The sequence below is a fragment of the Pogoniulus pusillus genome, chromosome 10, assembly GCF_015220805.1.
Source record: "Pogoniulus pusillus isolate bPogPus1 chromosome 10, bPogPus1.pri, whole genome shotgun sequence".
Classification (NCBI taxonomy): Eukaryota; Metazoa; Chordata; class Aves; order Piciformes; family Lybiidae; genus Pogoniulus; species Pogoniulus pusillus.
Window position 1 is genome coordinate 1,894,362 of NC_087273.1, and position 26,538 is coordinate 1,920,899.

The 26,538-nt window shown below is 46.0% G+C and overlaps 1 protein-coding gene and 1 long non-coding RNA gene across 11 annotated transcripts in view; one reads left to right on the plus strand and one right to left on the minus strand.

Moving 5' to 3' along the window:
- Positions 1 to 25,240, plus strand: part of ZNF827 (zinc finger protein 827) — a 135,628-nt gene extending 110,388 nt beyond the window's left edge. For 5 of the 9 annotated variants that reach the window (XM_064149466.1, XM_064149468.1, XM_064149469.1 and 2 more), the window contains 6 exons: positions 11,182 to 11,319; positions 12,815 to 12,986; positions 14,416 to 14,582; positions 18,021 to 18,212; positions 18,300 to 18,477; positions 21,196 to 25,240. In XM_064149466.1, coding sequence (XP_064005536.1) covers positions 11,182 to 11,319; positions 12,815 to 12,986; positions 14,416 to 14,582; positions 18,021 to 18,212; positions 18,300 to 18,477; positions 21,196 to 22,000 — 1,652 coding nt within the window. In that variant the 3' untranslated portion in view covers positions 22,001 to 25,240. Of the gene's footprint in view, positions 1 to 11,181; positions 11,320 to 12,814; positions 12,987 to 14,415; positions 14,583 to 18,020; positions 18,213 to 18,299; positions 18,478 to 19,213; positions 19,894 to 20,752 lie in introns of those variants that run through there. The other 4 variants (XR_010303611.1, XM_064149470.1, XM_064149472.1 and 1 more) reach the window with 4 other exon arrangements.
- LOC135178553 (uncharacterized) overlaps positions 1 to 26,538 on the minus strand; it is a 60,333-nt gene that overhangs the window by 29,045 nt on the left and 4,750 nt on the right. For both annotated transcript variants that reach the window (XR_010303614.1, XR_010303613.1), the window contains exons 4-7: positions 23,701 to 26,300; positions 17,373 to 17,490; positions 14,391 to 14,534; positions 6,115 to 6,231 (exon numbers count right to left, since the gene is read on the minus strand). This is a non-coding gene — a long non-coding RNA (uncharacterized LOC135178553). The remainder of the gene's footprint in view (positions 1 to 6,114; positions 6,232 to 14,390; positions 14,535 to 17,372; positions 17,491 to 23,700; positions 26,301 to 26,538) is intronic.

Sequence of the window (26,538 nt, forward strand, 5' to 3'; positions counted from 1 at the left end):
GGGCACTTAGTGCCATGGTCTGGTTGATTGGCTAGGGCTGGGTGCTAGGTTGGATTGGATGAACTTAGAGGTGTCTTCCAACCTGGTTGAACCTGGTCCATGATTAATGCAATGATGGTTTGTGGCAAGCTCCTAAAAAGGATTTCTGAATATGATTGGTGCAAAGTTCATTCCTTGAGACTTCAGGTTGGTGGCCTCCTAAGCACAAACCACTTGCCCTTGTAGCCAGTTTGTAAGAAAATTGCCAGATCAGGAATTTAAGAGGAAGAGCACTCTTTGTGTATATGAGGTCTCCAAGGAGTATGAAATAATTAGGAAAGGCATATTAAAAGATAGGTGGGAGCAGTGCACTGATCAGGACTTTTACTGGAGAGAAAAAGCCCTAAATAAATAATGACACAGTGATGGATTTGTCCTGAGAGAAAGGTGAAGTAATCCTGATCCGTATCACAGGCAGGAGAAGTGATCCTGATGCAGCAGGTTTTAACTCTGATAGCCAAGGAAATTACAATGAAATCTTCAACAGCTGTCAGAAGGGGACTCAGCAGCTCCACAGAAAGTCAGGCTAACTCCTTGATAATCTGTGGTGGATTCTTAATATTCTGAGAAAGGAAGGAAGTAATTTCCTATAGAACACTGTTCAAAAGTATTGGGTAAATTTGGGGAACTACTTCCCTTCCTTTTTAAGGTGTTTAATAACCATACAAAGGTATGCTCTAGCCACAGCTGATAACCATTTAAGGTAGGTTAATAACCAGACAGAGTGAGCTGTAGTGACATCATAGTTCTCTGTGGTGTTGGTCCTGTTACTCAGCAATGGAAATAAACCAGCACTGACGTCCACATAATCAGACACACCTAGCTCAAAAATTACTGTGGTATCAAAGTCATAGCTAATGCAAAGTCACATCCAAACCAGTTCAGTAGTTTCAGCTTTCCCTGTAGAACTGCACAGTGGCCCCTTTGGCACCAGCAAAAAGGTAGGGAGAAGAAATGAGAAACTTTATTTCAAAGAGTGGCTCTGAAAGGGTGCTTTCATCCCGCTTTGTAGACTCTTCTTTTGACAGAACAGAGTCTAGGTTTATGTCAGAATACACAGCTCAGTCCAGATCACCAGGTAAATAACTAACTTGATCTCCTGCCAGCGTTCCTGACCCTTAGCCAATCTTTAATGTGTTTTAATAGTTTTCCACAATCTCACTGACCCATTCTGTAAATCAAACCTGCCTTCATGAAATCTAGATGAGTGATACTCACTACTCCTGTCCCTGTCACTTGGTTAAGACTGGTGAATACTCTGGCTGTGGGGTTTGGGGAGTATGGGATAATAACAGTTCATTCTTTTCTTTCCCTTCACCAAAGGCCTGGTATTCTTCTTTTGCATTGACAGAGCCAGATATTGAAAGAGGCTCAGGTGGGGAGGATTAGATTTAAAAAAACCTCTGTCTTGTGGTGAAAATTTACTACTTCTATCAAGCTGTAATTTTAATTTTGGTAAGTGAATTTCACACAGCTGAAATAGACTTTTGGAACTGGAGGATGTAGGTTTTGGAGAACTGCAGTCCATGAATAGCCCTGGCTTTTATACCTTAGTCCACTGGTGCCAGAGCTAAATTTACCAGGGTTATTTATTTCAGTGAAATAAAGCAAATAAAGCTTCTGTCCTGAAATACCTTTTTGAGAAGGTATCAGAGCCTCTTCTGTCACTGTATCTCCACACTCCCTGCTGACCTGTAAGAGGACAGATGGGCTGTGCTTCTTCAGAAATGCCCAGAAGCCAATACTGTATCAGTAGCAGGAGCCTTAGCTCAGTAGAAAGTTGGAAGCATAGTGCAAGCATCCTGGGTTTTGGCCTTGTCAGTTGTGTGTTTGTTAGTGACTACCCAGAGGCACTTTGTGTGACAGTGAGTCCCTCCTGCTGGGAAGCGCAGCACTGTTCAGGAGATGGACACGTCCAGCCTGTTATGCTCCATAGATAGTGACTTAGGGCTTAGGGACATAGCTTTGTGGGGGCCTTGGCAGTGTTGGGTTCATGATTGGACTCGAGGATCTTAAAGGTCTTTCCAAACCTAAACACCTCCTTGGTTCACACCCTCCTCCGTTTCGCTAAAGCACTAACCACTGCAACTTAAATATGCTAACAGGGAAAAGTCTGCCTGCTCCCTGAGCCTTGTCTGCACCGTGTCCAGTGCAGCAGTACTGCCACTGATGGCACCACACTGTAAACCACATTTAGGCTCGAGGTGAGGAGAAAGTTCTTCACTGAGAGAAGTGAAGCCACTGGAATGGGCTGCCTGGGGAGGTGGTGGAGTCGTTGTCCCTGGGGCAGTTCAAGGCAAGGTTGGACGTGGCACTTGGTGCCATGGTCTAGCCTTGAGCTCTGTGGTAAAGGGTTGGACTTGATGATCTGTGAGGTCTCTTCCAACCTTGGTGATACTGTGAGACTGTGACTGTAAACCAGATCGGGGCAAGTGAACTGATCTCCTGGGGTTTTCCAGCGCTCTGTGGGCATGTTGGGATGTGAGCAGAGTGAAGGCAAGGCTCTGTCTCTCAGACGTGTGAAGTTTCAGCATTTGTGTGAGCTGGATGTGGCTGTGACCACATCTAATCTTGTTTGCTTTCTTCTGTGACTAGTTGAAAAATACCTCCTGAGAGCTTAGTTTGAACTTGAACATGATGAATAATGAAGCTGTTCATCTTGAACAGACACCACATTCTGCAGCACCAGGTATTTTGAATGTGTCTTCCTTCCTAATCCCTTTTTAAAGACACTTTAAGGGCATTATACCTCTTGATGTTGTAATTCTGTGTGGCTTGAAGTGTCTAGAGATGAGATAGCAAGAGCCTTTTTTGGTCCAACCTGCAGATATGCTCATTCATACACACTGTTTTCTGGAAGTATTTGTGCTTGATTCTGGTCTCCTGTGCCCTGCAGCAAACCAATTCTGCAACCATCTAGAGCACCCAGCTGTATTTTGGGTCATCACTAGGCTAGCTATGGTGGTGAGGACTTTAATACTGAGCATGAGGCTAGAGTGAACCCAGCTAGGTTCCGTTGCTTCACATTGCAGGATCACAGTCTGGTTTGTCTTGGAAGGGACCTTCAAAGGTCATGTCGTCCAAGCTCACTGCAGTGAGCAAGGCCATCTTCAGCCCCTAGATTAGTTGCCAGACTTCCTGCTTTTCATTTCTCTTAAGTTGTCCCCAAGTCCACTTGTAAGTACTTCAGAAATGAGGGGACGCTTTGGGGGTTTGATTTCTGTGTAGGGGACTGCTGGCACTTCTCTCACCCTGGAAGAGATCCTAAGGCCTCCGGGGACTGTGAAAAGCACAAACCTTGAAGATTTCTGCCGAAGGGACAGTCAGGAAATGTTGGCATTTAAATTGCCCTTGTGTAGCTTCTCAGCCATACCCATGGAGTTAATTAGAACAATTCACACCTTCTTATGGTTGTTGTTTGCTTACATCTGCCAAAAAGCCTTTAATTTCCCCATCGTGGGTATACCTCTGTTTGCTTCAGGAAGGCTTCCCTCCCAGCCGTGAGTGCCACAATTTGTGAAGGAAAGCCAGGAGCTGACAGCACGTTACAAGTGCTTTGTTCAAATGGAATTTCCTGTGGTTTAATTTGTGCCCTCACCTCCTCTCCAGTAGGCAGCACTGAGAAGATCCCTGTTTCATTCCCTTATTCCCTCCCACCAGGTGTTTAAACAGATTGGAAAAATCCCACCAAGCCTCCTCTTCTCCAGGCTGAACAGTCCTAACTCTCTCAGGCTCTCCTTATATGACATGCTCCAGTCCCTTAATCACATTTGCAGGACTTCAGGCTTCTTTGAAAATCTGAAAGAATATTTCGAGGTCCTGGCAGCAGTTTCTGTGGCTGTGATGGAACAGCATTTTTTATTGCCACTGTATTTGCAGAAGGAGTGCATGTGGACATGGACTGATTTCTGTGGTGTGGGTTTACCCTTGCTTATCCCCTTATTGCGCTTATGGTCACTTGATTTGTGTTTGCTTTTGGGCTGAGTCACGAGCTCTGCCCACCCAGGGCATTAGATATCCCCTTCAGTTTTGTGATGATGAAAATACCTGCTCCCTTGTTGGCTTTCTGGCAGGGTGGAGAAGCGTCAAGTGGCACTAATTCACCATGCAAACCATGCTCCATCGGGCACTTGGTCCTGTTCATTTTCATCTCAGTGTTTCTGTGAAATGTGCTTGTTGAAAGTTGTGCCACACTGCTGTTATCACTGCCTGCAGAGCACATGGTGGGTACCCACCAAGCCTCGCAAAGTCTGCTTCCCTTGGTCCCATTTATTTGTATTCCAGTACCTGTCTGGGGTGAGAGTCAACCAGGAACTCTTCACTTTGTGTATGTGTTCCTGTATGTGCTTGTGTAAGGATCCAGCATGTGCATCAAAAACTACACTGCAGAGATCCTTCTCAGAGTTCCAGCCTGTGTGAGAGCTTCATAGCTGGCAGGAGAGTTTCTGTAACAGACTGGCAGTTTGATGTAACTGATGTTCATTCTTTAAGGTATGTTTTCCTGTCATGCATCACACACAAGTGTCTTCTGGGGACACACTGGTGGACACACTGGTCTTTGCACTCTCTAGAAGGCTGGGGACTGTCAGCGCCGTGCTTGCTCTCTGAAATCTGATAGCAGGAGACAGAGAGCTGGCAAGTTGTGGAAGTGATTCTAGGGGAGAGTTGGAGTGCTGTAGGAGTGGTTTGTGCTTGGCAGAGTGCTTCAGAGCAAGACAGATTTTGCAGAATTTGTTCAACAATTCAGTGCTACAGTGTGACAGTGCTGCTGGCTCCAGCACCTTTTCTCTCTGCCATGTCCTGGCTGCAGGTGCCCATGGTGGCCTGCCTGAGGGCCACTTGCTTTCGCTGTGCACCCACCTGCCTGGACACTGCAGCCATCGAGCGGAGAGTTCTGCATTTCTGGTCCACTTACAGGGAGCATAACCAACAGGGCTGCAACTGACTACAGCCTTGCACCCTCTTCCTGCCTTCTCTGGGTCTGCTGCCAAACAGGTTTGCATCCAGTTCCTATGATAGGGCTACAGGGACTGTGTCCTCAGCAAGCCACACAGGCCTCACAGCTCACAAAGTCCCTCTGAAAATAGCATTATGCACAGCAAACCATTTCAAATCGGCGAATTTTCTCTTGCTCAGACATGCACACTGCCTTCTGTGGCTGAAGCAGGTCAAGTGAAATGTGCAGCATGTGCACAGTTGTACATGTTTCCCTTTCAGCAATCAGCATTCCCACAGCACCTAAGCAGAATGTGCTCAGATCCTCCTGAGCAACACACGGATTGGCCAGTCCCTCTCAGTACAACACGTGCTAAGTACAGGACTTGACATGACCTGTTCTAGACCCACAGAGTTGCTTTGTTTCCTTGTAAAGTCACTGCAGTTGTGTTGCCATTTACAGGATCTTCTAGACAAAAGGGATTCATTAAAACAAACAGAAAGGTGCACATTCAGGCCCATATCTGATGACTGTCATGAAAGGCACTTGACATCTGTCTGAAAACTTGTCATCCTTGGTTTATTATGAGCTGCCTTTACACAAGCTAACTGATTGTCCCTCTAGTTTTGTACAAGCAAAAGTCTATATTTTAATTTCATTTTCCTTTTATGTTTGTGTCTCCTAAAGCAGGATCAATGTCATGGTAAAAGACAAAAGGGCAAAGTCATTTCACTTGAGACAAATATTTTGTGTTTTCATTTAGCATAAACCCAAACTAGACCCTGTTCATTAAACCCAGCAACCCAGAAGCTGGTAAAAAAGTACCATCAGCATCAAATCAAAGTGCAGTAGCCAAAGATGGCTGTTGCATCCCACTTGGAAAAATACAGCTTAGCAGCTGGAGGTGGGGGGGGGTATCCTTTCAGACAAAGCAGGCTTTAGCATTTCTTACCGGTTTTGGACACATTATCAAAGTCTCTAATAGTTACTCACCAGCAAGTGCTCTTTTTAAAAGGTCAAACAATTGTTGCCATTCTTGTTTTTAAATGAGTGTGTCACACAAATCAGGTTTGAGAAGGGCTTCCCAAGCAGCTACACTCATCTGAAGTACAGAATGAGAAATGTGGGATTTTGCCTACCTTGTCTTCTGCTGGCAAGTGAATTCAGGACAGCATATGGCTGTCTGGCAACTTCCTGGGACCTGATGCAGGTGACAGAAGGCAACTGGGTGAAGAACGATGGTGAAGTGATAGAATCTGGGTTTTGGGAAAGGAAGAAGACAAAACAGTAAATAAGAGCAGTTGGCTTTGGGAAGGACAGCTGCAACCAGCTTGGAGATTTGCATGGAAAGAAGCCTAGCAGTAGTTGTCAGATCTTTAAAGAAACTGGACCTCTTGAGCTGAGTGAGGCTTTTGGCACTGCTTCCCACAACATGCTCATAGTAAGCAGGGCAACCAAGGGTAGGTACAACTAGAAGTGATAAAGTGTAGTTGTCAAACCCCAAGGACCACATCTGGTTCTGCAAGGGTCTGTGCTGGCTCTGTTGTTAATTGATCCTTTTTTTAACGTTATGGATGGAAGATAAACTGATTATTAAATGGCTTGGTCACAGCACGTATGGAGGTGCCACAAGCACTTCAGAGGACAGATTTAGAGTTCAGTCTTACCTTGAGGAATTAAAAGAAACAGTCTGGAAAATAGTAGCTAATTCAGAGAGGACTCAGTTCTGTGCCTGGGGAATGATGAGTGCCACAAAGAGAGAGGAGGGATGAATGGCCAGGCACTGCAGGCTAAAGAAAGGATCTGGAGCAGCTGCAGTCAAACACTGTGTGTAGAGCTGCTGTTGTAGGCGTTGTGAAACAAGCAGGCACCCAGTGAGGTGCTGGGGATACTGCCTGTAAGGCACATGTGGTAATCCTCACCTGCAGCTGGAGCCCTGAATTCCGTTTTGGGCTCTGTAATCCAAGAACAGTGTGGAGGACAGAGGTTTAGAAAACATGAGCTGAGCATACAGGTTAAAGAATTTGTGTTTGTGTAGTCTGGAGAATAAGAGAGAGGACATCTAATAATTGTATGCAAATATACAAGGTGACAGCTTTGAGAGCAGAAGAATAAACCTTGCCTGTGTTTGTGTGAGCAGCATCAGGAATAACAGGCTTAAATGAAAGCAGAGGAGACTGAAGTTAAACACCAAGTGAAACTTCTGTCAGTGAGGTGGTTTTGCACTGGCACAGCTGTCACAGGAGGCTCTGGAACCTCTGTTATGGGAGGGTTTCAGAAAAAATAAGTTAGAGAAGCACCTGTAGGGACTGACAGGTCTGTTTGGTGTGTGGCTCATGTGCATCCAGGCAAGGGAGAGACAGGGTGGCCTTCTCAGGACCCTTCCAGCTCTAATTCTGTGATATAAATTCAGCAGCAAAGCTGTAATGGCGATTAAATGGCCTCTTGAAAAAGACTTGATAGATGAGGCTTTAGGTTTATAAATACTCAGCATGCTGTGGTTTAGACTCTGCATCTTATTCAAACCCATCTTTGGTTTCATAGCCTCCTTTGTCTTTCTCAATATCAGGATCTTCTGTAAAAGTGAACACCAGCATTGAATCAGCCTGCATCCTGCACATGAAACTTTCCAAATGCAAGTTCAACAAGAGCTAGAAAGACAGGTTTTAAATTGACTTTTCTCCCTCTGCAAAAGGAATTGGAATACATCACACCTGACGTTTCTTTTTAGAGTTACCTTGGGATGTTCCAGTCCTCACTTATCTTATCTCATACAAGGTTGTATTTGTCTGCCTAAGAGTAAGTGAGATGCAGAATTCATCAGGCTACTCGGACAGCTGCACAGGTATTCTAAAGACCATTGCTTAAAGCTAATCTAGGCAAAGCTGAGGAGAAGAGGTTTGTTCTTCTGGAGCATGATTTCAGTTGGGCTAGAAATGTGATTGCAATGTTTGGACTCAGTGACTTCAGAGGTCTTTTTTCCTACCAAAACAGATGCACAGATCATGTCAGGTTCAAAAGAGACCCTCAAAGGTCATCTCGTCCAACCCCCTGCAGTCAGCGGGAACAGCTCCAACTAGATCAGGGACACATCAAGTCTGATTTTAAATGTCTCCTGCAGAAAGCTGTAGAGGTGATTGTGGCACTGAAAAGGGACTCAAACATAATTTAGTGTAAATCAGTGCCAAGCAGGAACTGAAAAATAGAGAAGCTCAGAAAACACAAGGCAGTAACCACAGCAGCACAGCCTGGCAGTTCCTTACCCCACCTTGGATGATCGGCTTTACACAGCCTCTCAATAAGAAATTGACTTGGGGTTAGCAGGGAAATGGTACCAAGTGACAGAAGGGCAGGAAAGGTGCCCATAAAGATGCATTTCACCAAAGGTCATTGAGAATTAAGTTCTACCCTTACATGAAGGTTTTAGCTGTTAAGGCTTCCATGCAAAATTGTTTCAAACCAGTTGTATTCCTGAGTCCTAATCTTTCTGTTCCTTTTTAATGAGCTACTGGAGGACTTGGAGGCCTCCCATTTTCCTAAGCCCATTTTGGTTTAAACTCCAAAACCCATATAGAAATGCAGTCTGTTACTGCTTAATTCCAGAGTTTTTTGGTTGCATATGCTTTTCTAACACCGAAGTGTTGCTTATTGGCTCTGGAGTGTTAGTTTCAAGCAGAAATCTTACATTAAGTATCGTGATGTCATGGTGAAAGATGGATTTCTGTGGGGCATCTCTCACAACAGTGGGTTATTATTTAACATTTGTTGGTCTCATTCCAGCTTCTCCCTGGCCAGTGTAAGGTATCCTGAAAGGCTAACAGTGTGGACTGTCTTAGTGGAATGCTTTGAGATACACAGAGAACACTCTGCACAAGCCAGCATCATGTTCTGTGCGCCACTGGCGCTGTGCTCCACAGAAAACGCCACTGCTCAGCATGAATTGCAGACAGAGGGCAGACTGGCTGGGGATGTTGGCTCACCTGCTTCTTCAGGTCACTGGGTGAGCTCAGCTGCTGGGTTTGTTCTAGGGAGATTTCTGGACCTGCGTATGGGCTGCCCAGAGGCTAAGGTGGGTTTCCCCTGGAGCTGAGAAACCTTCCACAAAGTGCTAAGGCTGCTTTTGCACCAGAGAGCAGCTCTGCTTTGCCATGAAGAAGCTAAGAAGCTTGCTGAAAAGAAAAAGCACTTTGCTTCAGAGAGGAAGTTCAGTCAGAAGAGAAGCAAGCAGCACTGTAGTTAGGGCTGCAGGAGTAAATCTCTAAAGCAAGCAGAAGTGTTTTCAGACCACCTACAGCATCTCCTTTGCATCAATGAGAAATACACAGGTGCTTTGCAAGGGGTTGCCTTTCACCAGCTTGAGATGAGAGCAGACAGCTGATGACTAATGCTGAAGTGAATTGTTAGGTTTATTTACCTAATTGAGCCTGCTTACTTGGTGTGCGTCCCAATTAATTCATTTTTGTTGTGACCATAGTGAAGCAACCTACACCTTTGTGACCTTCTCTTATAACTATCACCATATCCCTCTTTTGATTATGGACTCCAAAAGCTCTGCTAAAATATCTGTAGCATTAATACCAAGTCAGATTTTTCTCTGGTTTTGAACTCCAGGATAGTAACAAAAAGAATTCTTCATTGAAGTTCTTGGAGGTGATGGGTCACTGACAGCCCTTAGGGGTGAGGGGGATCTTCCTTCTGAATGTCATGTTTGGAATGGGCAGAACTTGTTCTGTAACTGGAAATTCTCTTAAGAAAAACGTTGTAGCAATCAGAAGTGCCTCATAGTTCCTCTGCTGTGCTGAACATTGTAGATATTACAGGGTCACAGGGGAAAGCGGCAGCTGAAAAGGGGCTGGCAAGTGTGAGCATCCCTCAGCTTGCAGAGATTGCTGTGTGGAATCTCTGCCCCAGATGAGGCATTGCTTTTATTATGGCTTAAATTAACTACAGTATTTAAACCACAGTGCAGCCTGGGTCTGGACATCCGCCTGTGAAGGAGAGACTCTTTACAGTGGTAGGTGACTGCCAGTAAGGGATTCCCTGTACAAGGCAGGTGGTCTGTGCCAGCCTCCACAGTAGTAACTTACATTCAATAAGACGTTTTTGTACTCACAGCCAGGTGGTTTTCTTTCATCACAACATCAACTGGTGGAGCCAGTTCTGGGCAGCATCCCACAGGTGGTGTTGGTCTAGAGAAGGGTGCTTCACATGTTGCGTTTTCATTCCAGTGGACACAGAAGATCTCTTACCAGAAGCTCCTTGCCACTGGCTGTTGCATTTGGAAAGCTGCTCAGTTTTGTGCACCTCTTAACCTGCAGTCCTTTCTGCTGAGGCAACAGGGCCCTTGCAGAGAACATATTACACAAGGCTTGCTAGTACCATTTCTCTTCCCATCAGCACCATTCTCCATGACTCCGCTCCTTTCTCTCCAGATCTAAACTGGCCGTGCCTTTAGCTGCTTAAGCACTATGTACCTTTCCTGTCTTCTTCCATCCCAGTCCTTTCCTCTCCACTTCCTTACAGAGTGCCCCTGTGTCTGTGTTTTGTGTAGAGGTTCTTTTTGGTAAGGCAGACTCTCCCTGTTCCTGAAACAATTAACAACACTAAAGATGACGGCTCACTCTGGATCTCAGTTTTTCCATGGATGACCCTCTCAGAGGCTGGGGATTTTGATGCCTGAGGACAACAGGTGCTGGGTAGAGCTTACCCTATATGGCACCCACTCATTGATGTGCTATATCCTCTTGAGTTAACTTTTGTTCTCCTTCAATGTAAGACTGCTCTTGTAGCAAAAATTCCTACATCAGTAGAAAGGAAAAAACTTGGGAATCTTCCTTCAACCATGAATAGTAAGTGCAAAACAGGCCACCCTCTCAGCCCAGTTCTTTGTGCACCAGGCAAAGGTGGGTGATCAGAAAAGCCAAAGGAGTGGTCTTTCCACAAGGAAAGAATCAGAGGTTAAATGCTTTACCCTGCTCGCTCTTGATTTTCTGTCTTTATGTACTCTGCTGTAACTCTGGCTATGTCTACAACACCTTGACTGTGTTCTGCTGTGGGAGTTTCCTTTTTGCATGAGCTCATGTGCCAGATCACACAGCACGCAGCTGAGGTGGTGTGTTTTATGTGACACCTACAGGACGCTACTGAAGGAAATCTGCAAGTCCTCAGAGTTCTTAAAATCTGACTTTATGTGATTTTTGGCCTAGAAACAGAAAAGCTGGGGCTGGAGGTGGGAAATGGATTGCCATCCTGGACACTCAACGACCAGCTCTTTCCCTGCGACGTGTGTGGAAAAGTGTTTGGGCGACAGCAGACTCTGTCTCGGCATCTCTCGCTGCACACAGGTGAGCCAAGGCTTTGTGGGTGGTTGTTACTGCCCTGAGCAGATCTGTGCCTCCATCGTGGGTTGCTCAAGCAGAGGGGCAAAGAAGGTGAACAGAAGAGTGAGAGCCATCCTCAGCTCCAGGCACTTAGAGCAGAGCTGAGTGCAGAACAAGGACAGGATGTCAGCAGAGTGTTCAGGGAATTAACTCAAATTTTGTCTCTTAACAGCCTACTTGTTACTATCTTTACAAAATGTGTGAAGTCAGGTTTGTCCAGCTTCCAGCAGACCACTCTGTAGATACCAGCTGGTTAACTAAGCTTGTTAATGGAGTTCTGAAGAGAAGGAACAGCCTTCTGTACATTCACCAGATGAGCTTTTTAAAATGGCACTGAACAGCAAAAGATTTGGCCTTGGTGTTTCAGACATGGTGAAACTGAAAGAGTTTCATATCTGTCATTCATCCTTCCTCTCATCATCCAGTTGTGGGGTGAACAGGGGCTGCCCTACCCCATACCAGCTTTCCTAAAATGAATCAGCATCAAATCAGCTGAGACTTACAGAGTTTTTTTATGGAAGACAGCATCTTGACAGCCTGCTGAGGTGCACTGCACAAAAGAAGACTTGAAAGCAAGAATTTCCGATGCAGTGATGAAAAATACTGTTGGTACCATGGCAGTGTATGTTGTGCTGCCAAGTAGGGCATGCTAGAAAGGTTCAAGGGCCCTGTTCTGTGACATCATGGAGTTTATCTTGGTCCTAAGCTGCTCTCTGTCTTTCCCCTAACATTCATAGCATTGTATTTGAAATTGAGAACAGCAGCTCCTTAGGGGCAAAGGCTGTGAAAGCTGATGTAATGGTTGGTTATTTTAATCAACTCTTTACAAAACCAAGTCTGGCGTGTATGGGAAATGTGCTGCCATCGTTTAGAAATGTTTAATCTGAAATGAATTCGTTTTTATTTTGAATTGTGAAGCATCAGAAGGTCATGATGAATTTATTTAATTTCTTCAGCTCTTCTCTGAGTGAGTTTTCTTCATTAGTTTGTGTCCAGAACCAGCCCAAAGAGATGTGTTCCCTTTCCTCCCTAATACAAAATCAATAAGCATCAACTCTGCAAGAGATCACATGGGCAACCTCAAGAGTAACTGGACCCCAAGATCAAATCAAAGATGTTAGGTAAAGGAAGTAGTTGTAGGTTATTGAGCTGTTTCTCTGCTGGCTCTGCTGCAGCTCTCAAGAGCAGCAGCTGCCCCACTTTCCCAGTTTAGAAAGTTGTAGTGTACTTCCCTAGAGACGGGCTTTAGGGAACTAGCCCTAAAGTTCCTCCAGAGTAGGGGTTTTCTGAGTAAGAGCTGTGAACTCCTCTGAGCTTCCCAATGGTGAGCTTCCAAAGTACCTGGTCCTGGAAGCTGCTCAGAGAAAGCCAAAGGAGTGCATGTATGGTTACTGGCAGCTTTCAAAATTGCTTCCTCCAAAGTGAAGTAGATATTGAAGATTTCCCCTTTCTTTTTCAGAAGAGAGAAAGTACAAATGCCATTTGTGCCCCTACGCTGCTAAGTGCCGTGCTAACCTGAACCAGCACCTGACAGTGCACTCCGTGAAGCTGGCGAGCACAGACACTGAGGACATCGTCAGCGCTATCACGGCTGAAGGCAGCGATGGAAAGAAGCACCCCTACTACTACAGGTGAGGGCTGAGCACCAGGGGATGCAGTCTGAATGGCTTCTCTGCCTGCTAAGGATGTGTCACAGGACTGCCCTTCAGGTGTTGCAGGGTGGAACTGTGATGAAATTATTTGTCTTGCTCACATCTGATTTAGGTTGAGCAGCAAAGCCCAGCTGGCTGCCTCTTGCTGTTTGACTTGGCCAGCCATTGGGAAAGGCTCTGGTGTTTGGTTGGGGCTGGGATTTTTTAACTGCTTTGTGAGGCATATGGGTTCTCAGAAGCCTCTTTAGCTTCTATGAAGTGTTCATTTAAGTTTTGTGTTTGGGAACATCCCATTTTGTACACAGATTGACAGCAAATCAATGTCACTGTGCTTCCAGATGACTGGCAGCTCTGTTGTTTTCAGACAAATCTATGAACTCAAATAGTAAAGCATACTGAGTATTTCCTCCTTCTGCTGGCGTTACCTGCAGTGACCAACATGACGGCAGTCAGGAAACCTCTGGGGCAGTTGGGCTGAAAAGCTGAAAGGAATTGCCCAGACAAAATGGATACTGGGACATTCTCCTTGCTGTATGCACCATCCTGTGCTCTGCAAACTGTGATGTGCGCTCTAGTGGCCAAGCAGATCACCAAATCACTCTTACTTTCAGTCAAAGTGCCAGGAGCAGATTTAATTACATAATCATAGAAGTAAGAAATAAATGAGACCTGCTGGATTAGATTACCTAGTCCATCCCCCTGGGAAAGCAAACAGTGCCCTCGAGAATACGCCTTTTTAAATGGTTTTGGCTTGTTTTAAATGTTAATGGTCTAATCAAACCAAGAGGACTCTGTGTAAGAAAATTAAATTAAAGAGGCCTTTCCATTGCCTCTCAATATCACTCTGTTTATGCACTGGCTGTGAAATCTGTATCCTGGCTAATTATTTGCATAGCTGATGACTGCTGTTTTCCAGTCGAGCATAAGAAATGTTTGAACCCAGTTTTACTTGCTTACACTGAAACTGCCAGGCAGTTTTGCACAAGATCCTAGTTTGGCACGGGAACCATTCCAGGGCTTGCAAATAATTCCTGGAGTGTGCAGCAAGCTCTGCGTTTGTCAGTGTATCAGCCCTACTAAACGTGTTGGCAGAGCTGCAGTGCCTCTCGTGGCCCAGAGGAACGGGCTAGGTGATGGGCGGCATCTGGAAGCTGTAGTTTTTAATTAACTGTATGATTATTTAGCGTCGTCACCGCGCGTACAGGATTGCTGCACCGTGCCTGCCCTTAATCACGTTGGCATGGCCATCAGTTCAAAGGCAGCTGAGCAGACAAGAGGGTTCAGCAGTGGGGAAGAGAAGCAGCCTGTGAGCGGGGCTTTCCTTGCAAAGCCGAGGAACAGCAAGGTGCTTCCGAGTGCAGTTTGCCTTGTAACGGTCCTTACCTCTTGAATCCCCTCCCGCCTGCAGCTGCCACGTGTGTGGGTTTGAGACGGAGATGAACGCTCAGTTTGTCAGCCACATGTCCCTGCACGCGGACAAGGAGCAGTGGATGTTCTCCATTTGCTGCACAGCCTGCGACTTCGTCACTATGGAGGAGGCAGACATGAAGGCTCATGTCAACAGCAAGCACACAGGTGACAATCCCTCCCTCCCAGCTGCACTGATCTCTCTCTCCCTTGCTTTTTAGGTGCAACCTTCACACTTCCATTAGCACTCTGCTTTCACTGAAATGCTTGCTAATTAAAGCCTGATCTCTCAAAATTAAAAGGAATTGGACTCCAGCCAGGCAAATAACCTGGTGGTGCAGATCAATTTTCAGGCTTGGCAATATACAGGAAGGACTACTTAGCCTTCCTTCTTCCTCTTCCCCAGCTCTCTCAGATCCCCTCCCTTGGTGAAGTCAGGGTACCTCATTTGTTTTTCTGACTGGTTTACTATTTCATCCAAAGCCTGGCTTGACTTCAGTGGTGTTAAGGTGACTTTGAGTGCTAACCGTGCTCACCTGCCTGTGGCTTTGCAGTACACAGTATGGGTGTTTGCCTCCAGTCTGTCCGTTTGAAATTCCACACTGATGGTCAGTTGACTCTCTGGTTCAGCAGTACCATAAATGGAACTTTATATTAAAAACCAGAACAAGTCCTGTTCTCTCCTTGGTCCTGTTCTCTCAATAGCCAAAGATAAGAGCAATGGCAGTTTTCAAACAAGCTCCATATGCTTAGTCCAACTAAGGAAGCCTGGCATAACTTAAGGAGAAGAAAATGAGAATCCTTTCATTTCTCCTGTAACACCAGGCAGAAGCATTTTGTTGTCACAAACTACTAACAGTTGTGTTGACAGTATTGTACCTGACTTGCATCCAGTACAATTTTTCTATTGGTAAATTGCTTTTTTATATCCTACTAAGGAATAAAATTGGGAAAACAGGGAGGGGTGGAGAAGGGAGAGAAGAATGCATTTGTGCTCACAGATGCATAAGTTAAATGTAACTACAGGAATACAAACCACTGGAAAGCTCTCAAGGGACTTTATGCCAGCATAGCTCTTCCTCCTGTCTGCATCCCTCCCTTTTTGCATCTAACTCCACTATGTACAGAGCAGTCAAGGCAAATGGAAAACACCACCTGTAGCCACGTGGAAAGCTGAGCTCTCCTGTGCCATTCTGTTGTGGCTAAAAGGTTGGAGCTGTTGCTTGTCTTCTGAAGGAAGACAAAGCTCCCTTGTTCTTCCTTCATCCTGTCAAACTGAGCCATTCAGCTGGTGAGCCAGCCAAATACTTACACGTATGGCAAATCCAGAGAGGGAAAAAAAGTACAGATTTTCTGGGTCAGTTGACTCCAGGCCTTTATCCTATGATGTCATCAAGTCACAAAGGCCTGTTGGTAAGGATGCTGACATATATCCTCAAACAAGGAGAATTGTTTGAAACCAACTCCTTCTACAGACAGACAGCTACAGATTTTTCTGCATTGAAGATCAGGGACCTTTTCAGAACTTCCAGCCTGTGTCTTACTGACAGGCAGAACACAGGTACAGTGCTCTTGTCTTCCAGCAGGCCACCCCTCACTCCTTCCACTTTTGTTTGCTCCTTTCACAGTATTTATTTCCTTATGGAGAACAGCCCTCTCCCTCTGCATGGCCATCAAGCTTTTTCTTATACGAAACACCATTTTCCCACTGTACCAATCCCTCACTGCATATGTTCTTGTTAGAACTCCTGCTCTCAACATGTGCAATCACAGCTGTACATGGTGAAACAGAATAAGTAGTGATGGCAGTGTAAACCAGCAGCAGCTACTGGGAATAGCTTAGACAATAACAGCCTGTGCTTGTATTTACCTTCCTTGAAGGCTCCCCACGCTGATTACTTGTATTCATCCTATGTTCTCCTGAAATTCTTCTTTCATTTTCCTTGACTGTTTCAAGCTTAGGCACTCCTCATTTGTAGCACAAATTCTTGTTACTGGCCCTTCAGGTCATAACCTTGTACTCTGCACTATGAAATTTCATTCCATTTCTATTACTCTGGTCCCCAAGGTCAGTGGATCTTTCTGTATGATATCCCAGTCCTCCTCCCTATTGACAGCTTGGGTCATCAGATTTCATTAGTGCATTCCTGCATTTTCATGTCAGACATTTAAAGGTGCCGCTCATCAGTTTAAAGCTGCGCACATAGGTACTGATGTTTGCAGAGGCCTTGGTAGGGGCTAGAAGGGACCTCAAAAAGATCATCCAGTCCAACCACCCTGCCAGAGTGGGACCACCTTTGGTTTTTTCTTTTTACAGTCCTCCTTCTCCCTCCTTTCCATTTCCTGCTTTCCACCACCTTCCTCCTTTTCTCTCCAGTTTCTTCCTTTCCCCTCCTCTTCCTCCTTTTCTCTCAATTTCCCTCCTTCCCTTTGACACCCTACATAGCATTTTCTCCTTCTGTCCCCCAAACCCAGACCACTGGGTTGAGTCTCCTCTCACCCTAGGTGTGACCACTTTGCCCTTCCTGACCACTACCCTTTATAATCAGCCTACGAAAGGCAAGCACCAAGCCTGCCCAGCTGGGCAGAGGGATCCTCCTCCCATCCTCACTGGTGAGTCCCTATGGTGCACCCTGGGTGAGTGGGAGTGGAGCAAAGGCCGGGGGCTCCAGTAGCCCCCTGGTTAGGCAGGAATAGTCTTGGGGTTACTCTAACATCACTGACAGGTGCTGGCTGGGTCTCCTTAGCTTGAGGTCCTTTCTGTTTAGCTGCTTCTTTCTGCTTGCTTATGATGAGCTTTAGTACTTGGCTGAAGTGGAAGCTCATGGGGGAGTAGCATTGTGTTGTCACAGAACTGTTCATTGCATAGAAAAGGTGAAGTTTTAGTCAAGTCTCTTTTTAACGCAGCTCTGATTAAACCAAGACAGTGGTAGGAGGTAATAATTTGTGTGTCCTTACCTCACTGGTTCACGGCAGTTCTTCTAAGAGAACTCTCACTTCTGCTTGTTCCTGGTGTTTGGGATTTGAAGCTCATAGATTTATTGCACACACACAAGGAAATTCTGATGGGCTTCACCTGTAGACCCAGTTACATAAGAGGAGGCTTGCTTAATTGTCTGCAATGAGAGGTCCTAATAAGAACAGGTAAACCTTAAGACTGTGATGTTATTTCTTACAGTTGTTATGGAGGGTGCTCCCCAGTACAGTGGGAGAGATTATTCTTCTTTGCCCTTTGGCACTTTTGAGTTCTGCACCTGAACCCTACAGAACCTCCATTTCCTGTCGAGTTCTTTAATGTTTTTGAACTCTAAGCTAATCAAAGTGTGTTCTTAGGATTGTTTCAGCCTGGCCATGAGGTAGGGTCACATGCTTCCTTCCTACTGCCATTACAGACTCAATTCTGGGGTAAGCTGAGACATGCATTGTTCTAAATAGTAACAAAAGGAAGGAGGTGCAACTATAATTTAACAGACCAGTTACTGTCAGACTGTTCTATAAGTGTTCTTGAATTAACTTCAGAGATTTTCCTGACATTGAAGAGGAGATCACTGAGCTCCTATCTAATCTGCTGTACTAGGCATTGCTCTTTTTTTCTCCTGTTCTTAGCTGAAGAGAGGAAGACACCCAGTGAATCCAACAGTCCATCTTCATCTTCACTGTCAGCACTGAGTGACTCTGCCAACAGCAAAGAAGATGCAGATATAACTCCAAACCCCAAGGGTTCAAACAACCTGCTAGTCATTTCTGTAGTGCCTGGTAGTCAGACCCCAGTGAACACTGAGGAGAAGTCAGAGAAAGGTAAGCCTCCGTTAACCAAGGCTGAATTGCCCCCTTGGATGCAGCCCTGCCCAGTGTAAGGAATGCCTTTTCCTCTTTCATTTCCAGGCTTTGAATGTGTTTTCTGTAACTTTGTCTGCAAAACAAAAAACATGTTTGAGCGCCATCTGCAAATCCACCTGATCACACGGATGTTCGAGTGTGATGTGTGCCACAAGTTCATGAAGACACCTGAGCAGTTACTGGAGCACAAGAAGTGCCACACTGTCCCCACTGGTGGGCTCAAGTAAGGAAAGCAAGTACACAAACTTTTACTGTGTTAAGCACCTTGAATACTGTGAGGGAAGCCCATCAGAAAGCCTTAGTTAAATGCCCTGTAATCTAGATATGAGGCTTCCTAGGTACAAGTCCCTTAGTGCAGGCTTGCATCATCACAGCAGGTGGGTAACCCAGCAGCAGATGTGGCATCCACTGGTCATAGAGCTGTCACAAACTGTGGTTCTTGGAACTTGACTGTTCAAGTCAAATAGCAGGCAGCATCTGATGAGTCCCTACAGAGAACAAGGCAGCACTGCACAGAGGTTGCAGCAGACTAGGAAAAGCAAAGGAGAGCACACAGCACAGGCTCTGTTCTGGACCTGGCTCAGAGAAACTAAGCTCTGTACAGTCTCTGCAACTAGTTGTGATGTTCTAACCTGCGATGTTGGGACCCTTGTAGACTAAGACCATGAAAGAACAACTTGGATGCTTTCTCCTTTCGGTGTGCATGCCCCATAGTGCTCCCTGCTGTATGAGCGAACATGTAACCAGTGAGACACCCTTGGAACAAAAGCCCTTTGGCTGATGTGGCATCCCTTACTTAAGGCCTGCTGGTGCAGAGCTGTGCTTTACAGAAGAGCATGCCCTTATACCAAAGCTGGACCCCTGAGGGAAGGAGAGACTGTTGGGGCCATGTGCTTGCTCTGTGTGGGTGGGCAAAGTGATGTTATGCAAGATGCAGGTCTCTGGTCTCGTTGTTCCAGCTGCTGCAGGAGAAGAGGCTGGAACCATCTGAGGCCCAGCTTGGGTTCAGCACAGGACTCCCTGCTGCTTTTGCTCTTGCTAAGCAGACTGATGGTTTTGGTGCACTGTAACTGTCACATGAAGGATACCATGAATAGCTCCATCAGTTTGCACTGCAGGTTTTGTGCCAGGCAGTGTCTGGTCTCCAGCTCAGTAGCAACATGAACTGGGATTGGTGGTCACTTGAGATGTGATGACTGGATCTGGGAAGAAGACCAGAAACAAGTAATGTGCCAGAATGGCAGGATGTCTGCCTTGGATGTACAGATCAGTTGTCCAATGCACTTTGGCTTTAAGCTGCATAGAATCTGCCCTATTTGCTAAGGAAAATCCAAGACCAATGACTCAGGACTTCCTGACAAAATGGGCTTTGCAGTTAAGATACTTCTGCCCAACTCAATAGTTAGGTACTTTCAAGGGTGCACCTAAGAAAAAGCTCTGATTTTTTTGTTTTTTTAAGGCATCCAGAAGAGCCTGAAGAGATCTAAGTAGATTGTATTTTTCTGTCTCCTGTTTGCTGTGGGGGAAGAGAAAAAACATGATTCCTCCAGACCAAAATCTGAGGTTCTGATCCAGAGAGCACCCAGCCCAGGAGAGGTATGTGTGCATAGCCAGCTGAGTCCTCTGTTGCAATAGAGGTTAGCAGCCTCAGTGCCAGGCTGAGGACCTCTGGATCAGAGTACTTGAAATGCATCAGGAAAAATGCCCGGATGCCTTAGTATCTTTGTCCTCCTGCGTTACTCACTGTGCTCAGAAGCCTCTCCATTAGCAGCTGGATGAACATTAAATCTCTATGTGCCACCAGCTGCTGCAAGGGAAGTCACACATGGAAGAGACAGAGAGAGCTTGCATCTGTGCTTGGAAATTATCTGGAATGCTACAACACAAGTAGCAGAACTGCTAACCAGTGCCCACACACAGAGGCAGGTGGAGACCTCTGTCAGATAGTAACCAGGTGCCTCAACTGAGACTTTTACCCTCTACCTGCTCTTTCAGCTCTGGAAGGGAGCATGCAGCAGAGACCTCTGGCAGTGAGCTGCCCTCACCAACTTCTCAGCCATACAAAGCAAAAGTAGGTGTTTTTTGGGTTTGGTGGTGCCCAGGCTTGTTCAGCTCAGGCTTGCTACCAAGTGTTCAGGATTCCCTCCTGCAGCCTTCTCGGCCCTTCCTCGTCTAGGAACCAGGGGCGAGGCCCTTTGCCACATCTGAGGTGGACACGTGCTGCAGTGAGTGAGCAGAGCCTACATCCTGTTCCCGCGCAGGAACAATTCCTGCTGTGGCAGAGTTGGCTGTAGGCAAACAGGGCCAAACCTCTGCTGCCTGGGAGCACGACAAGCTCCCAGAACTGGGGATCCCTACAGACCACCCTAACAGGCTGGCTTTCAGGTGCTCTAGCAGGATACCCAGCAAGCTTATTGTTCCAGGTCACATAAAAGGAATTTCCTAAGCTCTTGCTGTACATGTGGTATTACAAGTCTATTCCATCTTTACTTAAACAGCTGCTTTCATACTCATCTGTAAACACTCACTTTAACCACTTCTTAATGGAAAAAATGGCCACAGTGACTTCGTGCAAACACTAGGAATGTCGTTACACAAAGTACCTGTGCATCAGTCACCCACTCTGCAGTTCCCGGCCTGCTTTGCAGAAGCTTCCCCGTCAAGGTAAGCCAGAAGATTAAAGGGATGCTCCTTCAGAGTGAGTCCGTGTTTTCCTAGGAGCCTGTGAGCTCTGCTGCCACTAAGGGGCAAGCCTCCTGCAGAGCCGTGCCCAGGTAAACCAGGTACTCAAAGGAGGCTTCTCAGGGAGAACAGAGTGCCCTCTTCCCCTCTTGAGTAGGTCAGAGAGGGGTTGAGTGACAGGGTTGAGCCAGGCACACAGGTCTCCAAGCCGAGTGACTTCTCTTTTCTCTGTCCCTGCCTTTGCTTGCTGTGTTGCCAGGTGCCCATTCTGCATCTACTCCACTAACCGCCCTGCAGCGATGGAGTGCCACCTGAGGACTCACTACAAGATGGAGTACAAGTGTCGGATCTGCCAGACAGTGAAAGCAAACCAGCTGGAGCTGGAGATGCACATCCGAGAGCACCGCCTGGGTAACCATTACAAATGTGACCAGTGTGGCTACCTGTCCAAGACGGCCAACAAGCTGACGGAGCACGTGCGCGTGCACACCGGCGAGCGCCCCTTCCACTGTGACCAGTGCGGCTACAGCTGCAAGCGCAAAGACAATCTCAACTTGCACAAGAAACTGAAGCATGCTCCACGCCAGACCTTCAGCTGCGACGAGTGCCTGTTCAAGACTACCCACCCCTTCGTCTTCAGCCGCCACATGAAGAAGCATCAGGCTGGGGACGGCTCTGAAGAGAAGAAAGGCCAGTATTCCACCTCCAAGGAAGCCAGTCCGCTCCTACCAGTTAACAGCTCCAGGAACCTCCTGTCGCCCCTCTCAGTTATGTCTGCCTCCCAGGCTCTGCAAACAGTGGCTATGTCAGCTGCGCAGGGCAGTGGGGCAGAGCCAAACTTGGCAGTGAAAGCCTTGGCCATTAATGGCTCTTCCCTGTGCTTTGATAAGTACTGGAACTCAGACTTTGCCCACCTTATTCCTTTAACGATGTTTTTCCCCAAAAACCACTACGATCTCACATTCCATCCTCCCAGACCTCAGACTGTACCGGGAGGTGCCTCTTCACCTAAACACTCCTTCCTTGCCTATCTTGGACTAACAGAAAGGGCAGAAACTGTCTGAAGGCAGTTAGATTCTGTACCAAAAATCCCCAGCCACCCCAGCAGGTACACATTGCTGCAGAACCTAGCCCGAAGAGGTAACGAACCCTTGTACTATAGCAGTAGTAAGGTTAGACATCGGCTCTCTGTGTATACCTATTGCATTGACATGAAAGCTGCTTTATTAAATCTTGGAGAGGTGACATACCGCATACTTCTACCTTCAGAAGCATGTTCCCAGTACTCTTATCTAAGAAACTATTTTGTCTTGTTAAGCTGAAAAAGAGTGTCCTTAATGGCAATCAGCACTTGTAAGATGACATAGACGCATTTTAGCGGGGGGCTGCGCGTGCACGCGGGTGCGTGAGCGAGCCTGCCTGCAGCGTGCCATGACATTGCTTTTGCACATCCCTGTCCTGGCTTCAGTAACTGGGATTCTTTTCCCTCCTCACACTCCTGCTCCCTCCCTGCCACCCAGTGCCCCCTGACCTGCAGAGCTGTGGAAGGGGCGGTGCTCGATGCAGAGAGGATGCTATAATCTTTCCGTGCTGTTTGCAGCTTCCTTTAGTTGTTTGGCTCCTTGTACGCACTTGTCAAGGTTGGAGGATTTAGGGTAGAACCAATGAGGAAAAAAGTTGCTTACCAGCACTGCAGGATGAGAGCCTGACAATAAAGAGTGTGTGTGGGTAGACACGAGTGCAGTGTGTGCAGTCCGCACAGCCACACAGGAGGCCCAGCTCCTCACTGTTACACAGGTGTCACAAACACCTGCCTCTGGGCCACAGCAAACATCTTTTGTTTTAAAAGGGCATATAAATATTTTATATATATATATCTATACTGTATTATTATGCAGTGGTTACCTTTTAGTTTGCAGGAACAACTTGTATAACTAGAATTCTATGGTGGAAAAAAGAATCCAACAAGGGGATTAAAAACAAAAAAGGGGTGTGGATAAATTCTGGGTATAAATACTCAGACTAAAAAAAAAACAAGGCAGTTTTGCACAGTGCTTTGGTCTTGCACTAGTTTGTTTCTCACTTGCAAAAAAGGCAAATTAAAAATTAATCTGTGGGCTGAAGGTAAGACGACTGTTTGTTTGAAAAGGTACCAGTAACAACTTTGACATACCAAGCTGTAAGAAGCTGCTGTTTGAGCAACACAGTCCTCTGTTAGATCCTCAGTATTTTAACTGTACTTGCAAATTCTAGGGTCCTATTGATCCCCTCCCTGTTCTTGGTATACTTCATTCCCTTCTCTCCGGGGCAGACAGAGAGTACCCTGCTAGGAAGCTAACTTTATACTTACTTAACACTCCTATTCATGGTCATTAAAAATGACAAGTTCTGTGTAGCAGTTCACTGCAGGAAGCAGCAAATGCAGAGCGGTTTGTATAACCTTTGTTAAGCTCCAAATGCCAAGAGTATCTTCTTTTAAGGCAAGCTAACCCACTGGTAATTGATTTGTTTCTTGGACAGCTTAATAGCCAGGAAGAAAGATCACAACTGAAAATACCCTGCATTAAAATGGGAAGCATAACATATGAACCATTTCAGACTCATGACAGGAATGTTTTCCATAGTGTCTTCTGGATCTCACCATCTTTCACCAGGTATTAGAAATGTCTGACCTAGCTTTTGTTAGAGATGCCTCTCTGCCCCTTGGCTAAGCTTCTCTAGGAGGTGCCCCATGTCACGTCTAATGTGCTATTCACACGCTCACCTGCTGTCCTGAAGGAGTTTCTTCTGCGGGTTGTTGTGGGATGGGGAGGACTTGACAGCCCAGTTGGAGTCAACCCCTTGTGTTCATGGCAGCATGGAAGCAATGCCCCAGTTCAGGAAGACATTTCTGGTCCGCAAGGGCTCTTAGCCATAGGCACAACTAGAAACACAACTCAATCTTTGTTAAGGTTTAAAAGAAGCTTGTGTAGAAATACTCCTTCTGATGCAAAACTTGCATCACTTAGCCTATTGCAAGATGCTACATTTGCTTTGCACTGAGATGGTCAAATGTTCTCCACTGTCAGGACCAAACTCTTCCTGTGCAGGGAGGACATCTGTGCTCTCCTGTTAACAAACTGGAAGCTATTTACAGGGGGAAGACACCCAGACTGGTAGCAGGTTGCCAGTGGGGTTATTGCCTAGAGGCCAGAGAAGGCCCAACATTTCATTTACATTCCAGCAGACAGCGTTGGTTCGAAGGAGCATGCACCAGCTCTGTCTGTCTACGCAGTCCAGAAAAGCCATCTGGTTCCCAAGCACCTACCAACCGCTGCAGATGACCTAGATAACTCAGGGCCCTGTTTGCCATGCTTTACTCCATCAGAACTCCTAGTAACACACTCCTCTGGAGTACAGACAAGGTAGGAAAAAAATAGCAGCGTGAAAAACACATCCAGGAGCTACTCCACTTCCTTAAAACACACTTAATGCATGTCTCTGGCCACACTATAGATGACCAAACACTTCCAAATCATACTTTGCAAACCAGTAGGTAAAGCACAGCTGTCTGGGAGGAAGCAGTAGGATTGTTAATGGGACACTTGCTCTAAACCAAATGACAGTTTAAATAGGGCTGGAATGTCCAAGAAGGAGCTGCTAGCACGTGAACACCACATGTTGGACAAGGTTCCACCGTACCAGTGTGTGGCAGAGGAATGGTTGCTGTACCTGGCAATTGGTGTAGCACTTTGGAAAGGGCAAACAAATCCTTCCTGGCAGGTTACAGAAGTACTCTCTGTAAGGAAAGGTGTGTTAGGAGGGGTTATTTTTTTAAGGAGGAAGCCCACAGTGTTTATCAGAGCTTGTGCACATTGAAACCATTGGCTTGCAGTTCAAGGCTAAAGAAAGGAATGTTCTGCAGAGGCTCCCCAGCCACCGGTGACCAACAGCTCTGATGATTCCCCCCACCATGGAGGTGATGTCATACTGGTTCTCACTATGCATCGATTAACTAAGCTGGCGTCTTTCTCCATTCAGTAATTCAGTTACAACTCTCAGCACTTTTTTCTTCCTTCTCTCTCCCTCTCTCTTTTGTTTTGTTTTTCTTTTTTTTATGTGCTGTATTTTGTTCAGATCTCATCTGTCAAGGTTTGTGTACATTAATAAAACTTTGTATTGTATAAAGCTTTTTGCATTATAAGGCTGTACAGGGTCATTTTGACAGTAACTGGTATATTCCTTTGCATCTTACGTTGCATTGCCAATTTCTAGTGTATCCAGTTTGGAAGTACAATATACTCTAATTAAAAAGGTTGGCTATATTCTTGTTTCTTTTTGCTTTGCCTTCCTCTCTTTTATCACCTTTACATAGCTTTAGGCTTGACGTGGAGGGAAGGGGAAAGGATTCTCCTACAATACAAGAAAGTATGAAGATAAAAGGTAAGATGTTATCAGCAGTTGAAATTGAAAGCTCTGGTTGGTTATTATACTGATGAAGAAATAGAGCAGATACTCCTAGGAGTGTTTTCTGTGGGCTCTGTGCTTGCACCAACCTGCCAGGTCAGTTGTGCCAGGGGGATCACAGCTTTCCTGAAGAGTCTGCTCAGTGGGGAGGATGATGGAGCTCTCCAGCCCCACCCTCCTTAGCCCTGCAGTTCAAAGATCCGCTCCTTAGCGGTGGTTTCGGCAACCTGGCCTTGCCTGGGGGTAACCCCAGTGAAAGGAGAATTTTTTGCCTTAAAAGAGAGCCGCACAGTGAAGAAAGGAACACACTGCGTTAAAGGCCGTAGTGGAAATCTTACTGTTGCCGTTGTAAAAATACTGTGTTTGCACTGTGTCAGCATTTTTTTAAAGCTGTTTGGTTTTTTCCCCACCAAAGACTAATAATTCAAATGCACAGAGGAGGCTAAAGAAGGAAGCTCTGAGCGCAGTCAGATTTCCAAGAAGCAAAGATACTTATGGATTGTACAAGAAAAGCTACTTAGTATTATAACACTAACCAAGGGGAACAAAACTGAGGCATTCATTAGATTAAAAACTATCCTCAGATAAATTAATCACAGAAGTGTAGAATGCTTTGGGTTAGAAGGGACCTTTAAAGGCCAAAATTAATGTTAACATTAAATACATGTGGACTGCCCTTTGCCCTCAGGGCAGTGTTAAGATCTAATCAGCAGAAAAGTTCTAATGGCTATTTCTGTGGGTACTTATTTTCAGGGCCTCCATCAGTACCTTGTTAGAGTGTGGTGCTGTTAACAGCCTGTGTGGAATCCACTGCTCCTCCTTCTGCTGGTGACTTAGGTGAAGGGACTTCATCTCTGGCTTGACACAGGGTTGGTTACACATGTTCAAGAGGTGGTCTTCCTCTCCTCCTGCACGATACTTGTAACAGAAAACGTACGGTGAGACTCTGGGGGTGTTTGTGCTAGTCCTGAATGTCTGTCCTAGCAGCTACAAGACAGTCCTGCAGATTCTGTCAGCTGGAATGGTATTTTAAACCAGACCTCTGCTTGTGCAAAGTGCTCCAGATCTGTTGTAAATTCTGAAACCATTGTCTCAATTAAAGGTTGTAAGTTGTAGGGTCAGATTAAAGCGAGCAGAAGTGACTCAGAGCACCCTG